This window comes from Phaethon aethereus (genome assembly GCF_964289735.1).
Source record: "Phaethon aethereus genome assembly, chromosome: 9".
Lineage (NCBI taxonomy): Eukaryota > Metazoa > Chordata > Aves > Phaethontiformes > Phaethontidae > Phaethon > Phaethon aethereus.
The window spans coordinates 23,342,240-23,357,330 of record NC_138585.1 but is presented as its reverse complement, the minus strand read 5'-3'; the positions used below and the strand labels follow the sequence as shown (position 1 = coordinate 23,357,330).

General features: G+C 45.6%; 2 protein-coding genes across 2 annotated transcripts; both read right to left on the bottom strand.

Moving 5' to 3' along the window:
- Positions 1 to 2,609: 2,609 nt before the first annotated feature.
- Positions 2,610 to 4,299, bottom strand: RPL22L1 (ribosomal protein L22 like 1; the record flags this gene model as incomplete). The annotated part of the gene is made up of 4 exons (XM_082003737.1): positions 2,610 to 2,814; positions 3,353 to 3,474; positions 3,840 to 3,932; positions 4,291 to 4,299. 4 exons carry the CDS (start codon positions 4,297 to 4,299, stop codon positions 2,670 to 2,672), a joined length of 369 nt encoding a protein of 122 aa, XP_081859863.1. The 3' UTR covers positions 2,610 to 2,669.
- A 4,279-nt stretch (positions 4,300 to 8,578) lies between these two features.
- Positions 8,579 to 12,891, bottom strand: EIF5A2 (eukaryotic translation initiation factor 5A2; the record flags this gene model as incomplete). The annotated part of the gene is made up of 4 exons (XM_082003418.1): positions 8,579 to 8,695; positions 9,394 to 9,525; positions 11,140 to 11,244; positions 12,727 to 12,891. 4 exons carry the CDS (start codon positions 12,889 to 12,891, stop codon positions 8,636 to 8,638), a joined length of 462 nt encoding a protein of 153 aa, XP_081859544.1. The 3' UTR covers positions 8,579 to 8,635.
- Positions 12,892 to 15,091: the final 2,200 nt, after the last annotated feature.

The following is a 15,091-nucleotide window of genomic DNA, read 5'->3' as shown; positions in this document are numbered from 1 at the left end:
GCCTGCCACCGGCATTACACCTGGCCTCTTCAGCTGTGAAACACATGCAACTATGAAAGAATCACCATTTCTCTGAAGGCTTGTCCGAGGTTGGCTTCTCATCTGTGTACTCCAGCTATTTTTCTCCATGACACTTTAGCAATCAACAATGTCCCGTAAACACTCCATTCAAATTTAACCCCCCTCTTTGTGGTTTCTGCACGTAACACACATATACACACCTTGACTGATCCCGCTGACCTGATAAAGCTCGTAACTGCATGAGAGCAGCCCGCACGCTCCGAGGAGCGGAGCTGGACCGGAGGCTTGGGCAGCAACGCAGGGATAAAACAATAATGCCTGGCTGCTGCCTAAAGAGGAAGGAAAATTTTCTTCAATGTATTAAAGCACTCTAGAGCTGCACTTATTGTTATCAGAGACTTGGAATTCTATTTTTTCCAAGTTTACCATGTTTTCAAGCACCAGTGGAAGGAATTCCTAGGCTCCATCCTCACTGCAGCGAAGCTCCACGAGTAATACAACCCACGTGAGGACTTTGGCAGTTTTCCTCCAAACCCAGCCATGTACTAAGTTGCTTTGCTTGAAATCCCAGGCCTTGTTTTCCCATCTTCTGACTAATGACAATCTGTATCTGCTAGGCCATATAACCACACACGTAGCTGCCAGCCTGCTTTAAAAGGAATGACAACAAGGCAGCATGATCCTATTAGCTCTGATTGTGTTTGTGCTTGTTCCATTTGATCAGAACAGTTTTGTTGTGTCAGTCTAGCGTAAAGGATGTACCATCACATAAAAGCGAAACTATGAAAAAAAAAGGGCAGGGATGTATTTTGAAACACAACTGTTAGTCATGCCCTTTGCTTAACTTAGTGCAGCAAAGAAAACAGACGAGAGGTTTTCAAATATTTGCGGCTTTACTGTGAAAAACAATGTCACTTTTTCAACACAGTATTAACTACCAACACCATAACTACTTTAAGAAAGCATTAGCAACCTTTTGGATTTCCAGAAAAGGAAGAACCCAGCCACCTTTAATTGTTGCTTCAAAACTGCCCAATTTTTCTCAAACAAGAAATTCCAAGGCAGCACTCTGGCATTATCCAGTGCCCTAGATCAGGGGGCAGGACTTCAGGTGTTTTAAGTTATTTCCACTGAAGTATATAAAGCATGAGCTAGGAAATAGTCCTTAGCCTCACAGCCAGTTACATGTGCTGCTCCCCTCCTTTTGCTAGTTCTGAAACAGCAGAATGAAACAAATCCAAGATCACACAAGTAGCTGCTGTCCCACTGCTGCTTCCTCCAACCTCCCTGGGCCACACTTCAGGCGCCGCTGCTCAAGCAAACTGGAAGATGACCAAGGAGACCCCAAGGCTGCTGACAACATTCATCTCCCCTTCTCTTCATTTAGACTTAGGTAGCACAAGCAGGTGTCACATGAGTGTTAATGCATTGCTTTGTGTTTGGCAGCTCTCTCAATAGCCTCTCTCAGAGGTTTGCCAGCAAAAATAATGCTGAAACAATAAAAAAAAAAAATAATCAATGGGAAATCAAACAATTTAGTAGGCACACTTCAGCCTAAATGAGGTTTGTTCAAGCACAACGTTCAACATCAGAGCCTACATGCATCTCTGGTTTACGGTATTAACAAATATGGCATCACTAATTCCAAAATTCACCACTGCACTGGCACCCCAGAGTAAATATTCTAATTGATCACATGCAGACTGTACTACCAGTCGGACAGAACACGGTACTGAAAGGCATACGCATGCAATAGCTATGGCAACTGCAGGCTCACAAATACCACTTTTTCAGAAAAAACTAATAAAACCTCTCTTGATATTACATGAACAAAAGAACTAGTTTATAGGATCTGGAGTGATTTGAGTTTCAATTAAGAACGCGCCACTCGTACTAAAGAAATACTTTAAAGAAATAATCCCAGAAGTCAAATACAAGAACTATGAACTACACCGTCATAGAAGTAGAAACATCTGTATGGATTTAGCAGGATTCACTCACTGTCATCACTGAAGCATATCTCACTGCTTCCTTTAAGTTGTTTCAGCTAGATGCTGGCAATGAGTTTCTTCTCTGTCTCCTTACTTGTCAATCTAATATAAACCTAGCTGACAAACCGGTTTGTTACACTCCAGTTTGACTTGGGGTTATGCACAGGAATACAACAACCAATTAACAGTTCAGATAAATCACACAGAAATAAAATCTTTCTCTTTTAAAATACATAACCCTGTTTTTTAACTAAAATAATTAAAATCAAACTTTTATTAGGTATTATATCATTAGCTCCACATAAATCATCAGAAGGAGCTGGTACTTTTAGTCCAAAAAGCTCTAGCATTATTTGTAAAAATGAAATTAAACACTGATGTAACTGCCCTACACAGGTACTGGGCTCAGTTCTTCTCTACTTGGGAGTTTCACTGATGCCATGCTGAACAGCTCCGATTGCTGGCAATGGAAGGAAAACTGCAAATCAAATGATTCCCCATGATGGTTTTTAATTAGAATTTAAGAAAAAGGCTAGAAAACTAACCACGCTCTGTCAAACAGGGTACAAAATCTTTATTCACCAATAAGTTAAGTGTTCTTATAAATAGATGTTTTAGTCTTTTGTACACTGTACTGAGTATAAAGCTAAGCTTCAATTATTCCTCAGACTCTGATCCTTCTTCATCTTGACTGATTTGGAAGTAGCGCAGTTCGTATGTCTCCTTGTCAGATGCAACGACACGAAGCCAGTCACGCAGATTGTTCTTCTTGAGGTACTTCTTTGTGAGGTATTTTAGGTACCTTGGGAGCAGTAATTATACATTAGAACCTTCTCATTTAACAACCCATACTGCTGTCTGCACTCCACCCAAGACGTGGCCCTAGCAGGGCCACAACACACTAACCAGTGCGCTCATCTGCTGCACGCCCCAACGCACTACACGGTTTAAGGCTTCATCTGACTTAAGGGGTACTTTTGCAACAACATGTATTGCGTACGCATACATTTTAATACAACCAATTAAGCAATAAAACAGCCACCGTAACGTGAGTTCAGTATGACTTTTAAAAGCATCGCTTTCCTTGATATACTTCTAACAACCTAAATAAAGCTGTATTACTATGTTCATATTAGAGGAAGCGTTAATTTGCAACCAAGTCCTGTGTTCTAAAAAGCAGTTTTTTAAATATCTAAGTTTGAACGACATCTTTCACTAATATTTGTGTTATGAAGGTCAGCGCTAACACCTCTCTCTACGTATCAGAAGTGCAGCACGTTCAACAAAGGACTGTTCAAAATCCACCATCCCAAGTACAACAAAAGGAAACCTACGCCAACCTTTTAGAAAATTGCTTCTCAGATGTCACTGTGATCTTGTTCTTCAGACGTTCAATGTGAACGGTGTTACCCAAGTTTCCAGTTTTTCCATTGACCTTAACCTTCTCCTTTAGGAACTGTTCCTGTTTCAACATTAAAGAAATAGAACACTAGGGAATGGCACCCTAGGTATGAACTAGGGAAGGGACCCTAGCCATAAGGCAATATTAAAAATCACTTCTTACTTACATTCTGATAGCAAGTATTTACAATATAGTAAGATTTTACGGTTTGTAATTAAAAAAGGCACCCCCATGCTAGAACAGGAATCAACTTAAAATAGATCTACTCATGGATAGGTATGAGCCATCTTGACTATAAAAGACATCTAAACCCAAAAGACTTTCAAAAAGTGCTGTTAATTTAAAGACCAGCTATTAATTTTACTAGTTTAAAATGTAACTTTTCAGTTGTCATACTGTGCAAACTGAGCAAAACCACGACTTACAAAATTCCCAGAATCAAAAATTCCATCTTCCACCGGATGGGTCAAGTCAAGGCAAAACTTCCAGGTTGACTTTTTAGATTTTCTGTCCTTTTGCTAAAATACAAAAAAAACCCCGACATTAACAACCCACACCCGAAAAATACTTATCACCCATGGGAAGGGGGGCTGCTGTGCCTCTGCGGGCCACAGCAGAGGCAGCGGCTGCCAGCCCAGGCCGACGCCGCCTGGAGAGCGATACTCACTGCAGCCAGCTCTGCCAGGCCTAGGCCTCGGCCTCGGCCCTGGCCCGCACCCACGCGAGGCGCTCTCGGGGAGAGGCTCGCTCGCCACCAGCCGCAGCCGCTTCACAGCTACCCTGCCTCGCCGCGCCCGGGACGCCCCCCACCCCGGCCGCATGGCCGCCAGACCGCCGTCCCGCCGCGGGGAGAGACGGCGCGGCCCGTAAACCCACCGGCGCCATCCTCCGCTCCCGCAGAAAGAGAAACACACCCCGCCCGTCGCGCTTTTATACCCAAGCGGTGACGTCATCACGCGAGCGTGCAGGGTGGGGCAAGACGCGTGCGCGGGGCATGCTGGGAGGCGGAAGGGGGCGCTGGGGGCCCGCGTGTGCTGCGGACAGGAAGAGGCGTCACACGGCTATAGCACGAACGAGCCGCCGTTTTATTCGGTTACAATTTTACAGTCGTCACACAGGAACGCCAGCGTTTCTCTGGCCCCCGTACACGCGGCAGGCCGCGCCGGCCGAGCGTGGAGGTGCTTCTCTGCGGGTGTGAGCTGAGGGCGGGCAACAGAGCGCGCCCTCGCAGATCTTTCTGACAGGCTCCCACCTGCCCCTGTAATCTTAACCAGCACCCAGCTCCCCACAGCACCGACACCTTTATTGGAGCAAAACACACATGTACATCTTTTCCCCCGATCATTTGCGCGGTGTTGAAAAGAATACAGCTTCCACAAGGGGTACAGGTTTGAACCGCGAGGACGGCCGCTGCCAGTTGACGCGATTTACAGGGTCAGGTTTTTGCTCTGCTCAGTACAATCAGCGCCATCAACCCTCTTTCCCCCGCGTTTTGAAAGCCGCACCGAACAATAGTTACACTTACAATACACAGCACAGGACAACTGAGAACAGGGGTTTTCTGCGATACAGCGCTACATAGCAAACATTTTGTTTTAAGTTCACAAGCCAAGTTACTCTCGGGTGCCAAATACTGTAGGGCCGGGCTGCAGGTGCCGGAGAGGCTTCCGACGCTCTTGGCATACCATGCTGAACTGCCGAACGCTCCACCACACACCCACCACAACACCTTCATTAACATTCTCAGTGTACAAATGAGATACTTGAAATATCCTTACCAAGGTCGGTTTTTTTTCCTGAAGTTTAGTTCTATGGTAACAAACTACAGTCTAAATTACTCAACCAAAAAAAGTGGGATTTCTTGAATTTTGAATTCTGTGAGACTGACCTGCAGTAACCATATGAGTTTGAACTGTCAACAAATTTGACTTCTTTACAGATTATGTAAAATTCCCTGTATTGTGAAACTACAGACTGTGCACCATTTCTGGGTACACTGTGGAGTAGAAAAACCTGCAAGAGGCTTGAAAGCAGTTACATTAAAACAATGAAATTCAGCTAACTTCTTAAAAAAAATAGAAACAAAACCAAAAAACAAACAGCCCTGAGAACATGGCTCAACTAGCAAGAGCCTAGTTGAAAAACCACCATTATAAGCAATAATTAGAAGGATCTATTGAAATCTTAAAGTATTATTTGCCAACATTTGAGGCAGGAAACACTGCAGTCTTTCCAATTCTGTAAAGTAGCAAGAGAAACTCAATGAATTGGAGCCATAAAAAAAAAAATGCATTATTTGGAGTGGAAATACTTTTCTTCACCTCCTAGTTTTCACAGCCTTTACTCTAAAGCAATCACCATCAGGTATTAGAAGTTTATAGTTTTCAGTTTTGACACAATTTAAGTGTTAAGACAGTACTACAGAACAAGTACATTGGTAAGATTTGTTTTAAAGTAAAGCTATGAAAGGAGAATTTCCCTAAGCATTTGGTTAGGGATCTTAAAAAATACGCATCTATATAGACTATCGATCACAAAGTTTGTTGCAAACGATTCTGACAGTAAACTGAAACATCTTACTTGGAAAAAACGCCTCAAATACATGTTCTAATTTAGAAGCAACTTTTCACCTTACTGAAACTTGGAGATTATGCTTAAGACTCATGCTTATGTATTACCTATGGGAAACTTCATGCACAACAAGCCAATGCTCTGCACTTCCATAGTGTTTGAAGTGCTTCACAAAAGACAACTAAGTATATAAGAACAAACCTATAATGAAGTACTTAATTGTTTACATCTTGCAGAACTGAAGGTTGCGATAGAAGGACATCCATACGTCCCAATGAAGGCTCTTCCAGCAAGCTGGAGGTCGTAAAACTTTTATCTTTAGATTGTTGTAGTACCTGAAAGCTACCAGGACCAGGACCCCACTTGTAGGAACAGGACAAAAACCAGCCCTCGTCCCAGAGAGCTTACTGTCTAAGTAAATGCTTAGATTGTGGGCCAGTGGCATCAAATACCTGTCTTCCAACATGGTTTTAGATGATAGACAGGCACCTGGAAGTAGACTAAAGCACTACCAGAACAAGCACAAATCCCAGTCTTGTTGTTTTCAAGCATATTAAGAGTATTCATAGCACAGTGATAGCACTAGAACTTGCATTAGTTTGACATAGCAACCTATGACTTCCCATTTGACATCACACAGCTCAGCTTGCTGTCAAGACCATCATCAATGGTTTCACAGTCCCCTCCAAAGCCAACAAAGCCTGTCTTTCAGGCACCAGTTCAATGGAGAGGCAAAAAGGGGCATAGTGCAGACTAGCCTGAGCTATTAAGCATGCACCTCGAAACTGTTCTGAATGCATTTCAACCTCTTGCATCTACAGCTTTTTTTTTTTAAGCAGTTTTGCCATTTCAGTCAAGTTGCTATTTATAGAGTTCACCTGCAATGTGTATTGTGCTAGGCAAGAGCATGTGGCAGTATCCTACTTCTGCCAGGTGTCCCAGGTAACTGTGCTTTATTACCAGAGTATATTTATTGCTGTCTTTACCTTCACTGTACTGCTCTCCCTGTCATGATAAGTCAATGGAAAATGCATGTTTTTGCCATCTACATTAAACCTCCAAGATTTGCTAAGCCCTGCCACAGTATGTACAAGGGCAGTTCAGGACAGTTGCCATGAGCCCTTTGGGGATTAGAGAGTACATACTATTAAGCTGAAAACATTTTAAGCAGTTAACAGCAGCATGAAGTCTGACTCTCACTGCCAACAGAGTATGATTTGTGCATGCTGTCCAGGGCAGTATGCCATGTGTTTACAAGTTGTCCTCCATTAGCCAACAGCCGCTGAAGCTTAAGGCAAGTTCATGAAACAATTTATCAACTGTGAAGAGAGGTCTGAGCCACGGGCTAAGGAAGTCTCCCACTCATGAAGAGTCACCAAGTCTTCGAATTCAAGTTGAACGCCTTAAACAGGAGCAGGCTAGTTATCCTTCCATGACTAGTTCTGTGAAGCCTTGGGTTTGCCTAATAAGCTACTAAATAGTTAGAGGCATGCATGCATGTTTCAATGACTCAGAACTCCCCTGGAGAGGAGCTAGCTTTCATAACTACATAGCAATTTATTTACTTTTATAGTTAAGCCATGGTTGTTCAGTATTGTCTGTCAAGTCTATATTTTGAAAATACAATAGTTTTATTCTTTTAAAAAGAATCACATGCATTTAGTTTAGGCTCAATGCTACAGTTTGTCCCACTTTTTGAAAAACATGTGGTCCCTGTGCTACAAAAATACGGTCTGAACCTGAATATTAAAACCTAAAGCTGGAAGCACTGCAACAGATTCCCATGGAGTTTGTCACCCTTTTATAGTTTAAGATAAATACAATAAAGGAAAGAAATTGAACTGCAATTTTCTATCTTATTTTTCAAGTCTGACAAAGGCCTCGAGTGAAAGTCTATAGCTTTAACATCCATTCTCACCTTTGTGTCCCCTTGACATATCTATATCTTATCTACCCAATATTCCAACTGCCTGCCTAAACCACAGGTAGGCTTTGACACCATTTTATCGTTACAATAAGCCAACAAGTTGGCAAAAAAGAATACAGAGGTAATACAGTTAAGTTGCACATGGCCACTGGGGCTTGGTCAAGCCAGCTGGCATTTTTGATCACTTGAGTTTCTTGGTCTAAAAGTTGAGATTGGCACCTACAGTTCTGCAAGAGTCCCAATCCACAAAATACGTAAGCTTTTTTTCTTTTTAAAAAAAATTGCTACTTTTATTGTCAGTTCTACCTAAACATGTCAAGAAAAATACTATTTGTGCTCTAGGTCACTTTATAATCCTAGATACCTACCAGCTTATCTAAAAGCCCCTGAATACTGTATTTTGTCTGTTCATACAGACAAACACTGTTTTGCTCAAGCAAATAAAAATATATCCACTAGTAACACCTGATTGGGTTCTTTGATCCATAGCTGAAACCCACAGGAATGTTAAAATAGTTACAATTAAGGAATTAAAATCTCAGTGATTTTGAAAACTGCCAGTTAGCCTGCAACACTAATCCAGAATCCAGCACTGCTTTCGAATAATTCAAAAAAGAAATGAGGTTGCTTGTGAAGGCCAGAGCTTTGGTGACAATAAGAACCAAATTTATAGATCTGTGGTTTGTCCAGACCTGAGCAGTTGCCCGAGCCTGGCGATCCTCTTTATTTGCAAGGCTTTATGGCTACAGCACATTCTTCATTCATTGCACTTATGACGGATATCTGGAAGAAAAGACAGATAGGTGAACTCCAACCCAGGCCGGAGGAAGCACTCCTAGAAGTGACAGACTTCCACGTTTTAGTATCTATCCCATCTCTCTCAAGAAGGAAAAAGGAAATCGAAGCTGGTAAAATTCAGTCATTAGAAGACTTTCCACAGTGTCTGCCTCTCCCACCGATTTGCTATTCTGCTGCCTGCACTTTGCCATATTGCTTTGGCTGGCAGCTCGAGGTTTATACAACAGAGGAAGACAAACAAGCTGCTGCAATAGAGCCAAACTAGCAACTGGTGTGGCCCAGTACAGACCGACCTCATCCCCAGTACAGACAAGTGGGGAGCTACTTGCAGACAGGTTTGCTAACATAGCAAATTAGACTACTCAGGCTACATCACAAAGCTTTACACTTGGTCCCAATTAAGAAAGCCTGGAGGCTCCGACCAACACCATGCAGACAGCACTGACAGGATTTATCTAAAAACATTTGACACACCCATATCATTTGTCAACTGAGCTCTGGGCTTCAGCGCCATATTGAGTGCTCCAGTACAAAAGTCCTTCTACATCTCAAAGAACCAGTTCCTGTGCTTTTAACCCACTCTTCACAGAGAGATACAAATGGTCAATATGAGAATAAGCCTTCTTCATTGTATAATCAAGTGTGATTAACCATAACTCTTCTTGCCTGCACTCTATAGTTACCTGCACATCTTCATTGGCATTGAATTTTCCTTCTATTTCTTTGCCAAGATCCCCTTCTGGCAACTTTAGATCCTCACGAACTTCACCACTTTCTGTCAGCAGGGAGAGATACCCATCTTGAATACCTATCAGCTGTGAAGAGAAGTTCACCTTTAGGAAGTTTTAACATCAGTAGTCACTAGTAGGCAGTAGCTGAAGATAAGCAGATGGCACAGTGAACTCTACCCATTACAAACACAGTGCTAAAGAATTAATGTAACAGTCAAGAACCTAATTTAAGTCAATTTTTAACAACAACTGAAAGGACTGAGAGTTAGAGTTAGAGGCAACTGCAGCAAAAGCCAGTCTGCTAGCAAGAATCACCAGTACCCTGCTGGTTACTTCCTACTATGTGGGGCACTGCAAAGCCCATCCTTGTGAGTTAGAAGAATATATTCCTTCCAGGTCACTGCTTCAGCTTTTACATCTGTGAATTAGAAACAATAACTGGAATGGTGTTCACTGGACAACATTGCTTTTATAAAGTGTACAAAGTACATAACAGTTGAACTGTAGACTTCTATATCTTCATTTGTACAATGAGATACAATAGTTTACATTAAAGGCTCATGAATACATTTGGTAACATCCACCAAGCTCTGGACCACTTTTATAATGCTGTTTTCAGCCTAACCAAAAACCCAAGTTAAGGGGAACAGCTATTTTGACAGAGGTGGTTAGGGAACCTGGAACACGTAACAGTAAATCCAAAAGGCAGCCCTAACAAGTTTATCAAACTGCAAGAATTTCAGTAGCAATAAGGACCCAAGAACAGAGAGAAAAATAACATTCAGCATCTCTTGGAAGGTTAAGCCTAACACAGGTTAGTCACACTTTATTTAAATAGCCTCAGCTGTCCTGAAGAGTTGCTAACACTCTAAACTTTGGCTTTGTCCAGTAATTGCAGCTTTCCAACTGATGTGGATGTATCTGTTCCTAACCAGAACTACTCCCAAGGCAACAGGAAGATAGCTGACACATTACAACTCAGAACCTGAATTGTGCTACTTTTAAGAACTCACTATCTGTATCACAGAAGGCATTACAGAAGTTACAGAAAACTGCCAAGTTCCCTCCATACATGTATTTCAGAGCAGAGCTCAGAAGCACCGAAATTACTTGAGATCAACTAAAGCCAGCTTCCACACAAGGAGCAGAAATTCTAACTGTAGCAAGTTAGAATTGGCATCAGATGCAGCTTAAGACTGTCTTGTTGATTCGTCTACCCTACGCAAGGGTGAAATTACATGACAATATATGCTTAGATTCAAATTTACTTGAAGCAAGATCTTGATCATTCTTTAACTAATAACAACTTGCAGTAGGAACAGCCTCTCTCCAGATTCTAAAGGATGCCAGTATCACAAAGAGTGAAGAAGGGACCTTACAACATGAGCTAGAAAAAAACGCTGTTCTGGATTATGTCTATTACCTGTCATTTCTAAAGATTGCTACTATAACATGAGGTTAGTACAGTAAGGAGCTCTCTATGAGTGAACTCTGACAGTTTTAACAATTCAGTAAATGCTATGAGTTTAGCAATGTCATGTCTAGACAGGTAAGTTCCATTAATTCTGACAACAGTACTTCATTAATTGAGAAGCAAGTTTCAGGATGAAGAGAGCATATATAAAGGGGTATAAAGAGAGGTATTGAGAGGTATAAAGCCTCTTCATGTGTGGGAGGACACAGTGACTATTAACTCACCTGGTAATCATTCCTCTTGATATTTGGAACATCCATGTTATGAGTTGATGGGCAAATATCTTCATATTTTTTGCCAGTGAAGATATCAATACCAACCAAGTGGACCTACAAGGAAAGAAAAATAGCATCAGCTACTGTTGGTCCTAGAGAAGCTAGACACCATCGCCATCGGTATTGCTGCTTCCACGCGTTTTTTTTAAGAGATCAGATGTAATACCAGATTCTGCCTAGACCCTTTGCTTGCAGTATGAAAGCAGCCCAAGCACCGAGAGACGGCCTCTCATACCCTTTCACAGCACACCATAGAAACACTACATGAGAACAAAGATCAGCCACCCCTATCTTCCATAGCCATAGTCTTCTGCAGTTTTACAGCAACAAGCTAGAGCTCAGAGAACATAGCTGTTAAAGAGAACATTTACTTCAAGTTCTAACTTCTCTTGAGAAATAGAACAGTGTTGGAGACAACGTGAAGGTCAAAGAGAAAAAGTGGTCATGCACAGAGATTAAAGCAGCTCCCACCTCCCTTTACGCTAGCAGCAACTGTCCACTGCAGCTAGCACCTGGACTACCAGTTCACAGCCTGCTCTTCTCAGGCCCTTTTGCTCTCAAAACTGTTTCAGCATTTAAGAAAACTGGATCTGTCTAATAAAACAAGCCATAAAAAAAGCAAGGGAAGGAAGAAGGGAAAAAAATGACAACAGCTTGCTATAATCTAGCTTTGACAAATCCTTTACCCACCTACATGTATCATACAAGGCTGTGGAAACTCACAAATCAAATTAGTCTGTGCTTGTAACAGATCTGTCTCTAAACTCTAATAAACCCACCATAAAGTGGGTTTATTAGTCTAGTGTCTAGCCTTGGTCCAAGCTCTGGACAGCTACATAAGCCAACTGCTTAGCCAGCAGGACTGCAGCCCCAGACAGCAGCTAAGAATGTCCCTGCTGGGACGCAGGAGGGGGAAGGAACTCCTCACTCGGTGCTGAAAAGAGGAAAGAAGCAGGGAGGCATGCCAGCAAAAGAGGGCCAGAGCAGGCCCACAGAAGTAAGGAGTGTCCACTGAGCTCTCCTGGACTACGTAACAGAGCAGGGGCACTTCTAGGAAGTGCTGAAGCAGAGTGCTGCACTAGTGAAGGTCTGCTAGCACAGGCAGCACGAAAGTGCTTTGGTGGGTAGCAACAGCACAATCCAACCACGCCCTAGTGATTTCATCAGCCCCCCTTCCAGAAGTTACTCTACCCCCACTACATAGAAACAGGTTTTATCACTATCAACGTTAAAGCTTTTTAACAAGTTGGATTAAACAAAAAAGGAAAAAAAGAACAACCCAACCCACGTCCTCAGTCCTTCCTCCTTTATGTTACTGGGAACCCTCGTGTTAACTCTAGACTGAAAAGACACACAAGACACTGCTGTGAAAGGGGCAGAAGGCAGGATGCAGACCACGCTGCCAGATGAAACGCGACCCCATGCCCTCTGGGCCAGCCTCGCAGCGATACAGCGCTGCGGCCCGGAGCGCCGGGACCGCACGCTACGGGCTGTGCAACGGAACGGGACTTGCAGAACCCGCCCGCGGCCGCTCACCTTGGCGTGGCCGTGCTTGCCCGTTTTGGAAGTGGACATCTCCACGATCTTGCAGGGGCGCCCCTTGAGCACCACGAAGCCGTTCTTCCGCAGCGCCGAGCACTGCATGGGGTAGGTGAAGGAGGCGCCGGCATCGCCCGTGGTGAAGTCGAGCTCGTCAGCCATGGCGCTGGAGGGGAGGGGGCTGCAGGCAAGCGAGAACGTCGGCTCGGAGCCCCGCCGGCGTGAAGGCCCGGGCCGGAGGACCCACCCGCCTGCCCCCGACGAGGGCAGCGCGATGGCGGCGCCCCGGGACAGGGAGGGTGGGGACGGCGGGCCCGGCCCGCTCCGCCACACGTGCCCGGCGGGCGGGGAGTCGCCGCGCGCCCCGCCAAGTGCCGAGGCCCCCCAGCTTCCCGCCCCCCGCCCCCGGTGGCGTCGGCGCCCGGCCCTGGGCCCGCCTCACACCCACTTCCCCGTCCCCTCAGCGCCGCGGCCCAATCACCAACCCCGCGTAGCCCCGGCCGCTGGTTGCGAGCGGCGCCGAGGTCCCTCTTACCTTGCGAGGCCAGGCGGGGAGGCCGGGTGGGCCGGGGCCGGGGCCGGGGCCGGGGCCGGGGCCGGGGCGGGGCGGGGGCACGGCGGGGTACGGCGCCGCGCACACGCGCCCGACCACTGCGGCGGCCGGCGGGAAGGGGCGGTGGGCAGCGGGGAGCGCGCGCACCGAGCCCCGCCCTCCCTCTTCCGCCGGCCGCCGCGCTCATTGGCCCGTGCGCCTCTCGAAGGGGCGGGGCCCTCCGCCCCTCTCTCTACCCCTCCGCCCGCCGGCTGACCACGTGCTGGGGGCGCTTCCCGCCTTCGCCCACTCCGCGCGTCCACCCCGCCCCTCGCCGGCGCCTACGGAGACCGGTTGGGCCCAGCGCGCCCCCGCGCCAGTCGCGCGGCGCCGGCGCCATTGCTACCGAGGCAACCCCTTCAGCCCCTCCAGCCCCGGCTGGCGCAGGCGCGGGGCGGCTCCTCGGCCGCCAGGCGGCGCCGCGCTCCTCCGTCCGAGCTCCCCCCCCGCCCCGATCCGCCATCTTGGTGCTGTGACTTTTCTCGCGGCCGCTTCCCCCGAAGGGCGGTCAAGTGGCTTCTTTCTTGGCGACAAAACTGGGTTTTAAACGAATTGGAGAAGAAATGGCTGTTTCCAAAGCCTGGCGGGATACGGTTTCCTCGTGGGATGTGCTTAACTGCCAGCACAAAGCTCTTTTGTCCCCTTAATGTTTCCCCTTTCAGAATAATCAGAAATGAGCATTTTGCACAAGCACAGTCATCAGTCAAAAGGGCCTGTAGCTGCCAGAAGCCGTGGTGAAAGCTTGTTTGCATTAATGGACACGAGACTCGGATGGCTCATCTACCCCTTACCAGCAACACTAATGGTCCAGCCCCCATTAGCCTCCATCACCCACCCCCTGCACTGTCTGAGGGGAGTTATGTGGCCACGAACCCAACCACCAGGACAGATGGATCCCGAGCAAAACGAGGCCAAACGGTTATTTTTGTTAAAACTCTCCAAGCCAGAAGCCGTCATACCTTTAGCTGTTTGACCAAATTCACCATAAGACTGTTCTGTCAATCTGCTGGAGATGGTGCCTGGCCCTGCCTACTGCCACACGAATCGCCTACTTTAAACACCAGACAAACAAAAACACAGAAATTCAGAGGTGTGTGCAGCAGCACTGTCAGAGCTGGCCTCTGCCATCAGCACTGTGGGCTCCGGCGTGCCGTCCTGTTTTCTGCCCTGAGATCCTGAGTTTGTTGTCTCTCTTCTAATGGGCTGGCTACAGGAGCCAGTTTTAAAGTCCCATTTTTAAATGGTTTCTGAGGGATCTTTTATTCAATTCATGTTGATCTGTGGGACCTGTTTGCTGGTGGTCCCACCATGGGTTACATAGATCCCACTGCAAATTGTACAGCACGTACCGAAGGAGCCAGGTTTGGCTTTCATTTACAGAGGCTCCCGCAGGTCGAGACCGTAGCTCTCTTCTGTTACTGGGGTTTTCGGTGGATACTGCCTGACCCAGCCCGCTGTAGATATGATACACTTTATCCTGGGGAACTGCCCATTTTCTTCTGCATCAGTTGGTAAGCAGAGTTTGGGGCATTCTGGTTTTAGATGTGTGTGCTTGTTTACCTGCAAGTGTATGACTAGTTGCACATGCTCTAGGGCTTTTTTTCTTGTAATAGAATACTTTGTGAGAACCACCAATTGTTCTGAGCTCAAACCGGGGCAGGCTGAGGCTAAGCACTAATAATAATTTATTTTCTAAAGTATCAGATTATAAAATTGATTGATTTTCCACAATTAACAGATTCATTTTGGATGACTCCTGAGATCTTCCAT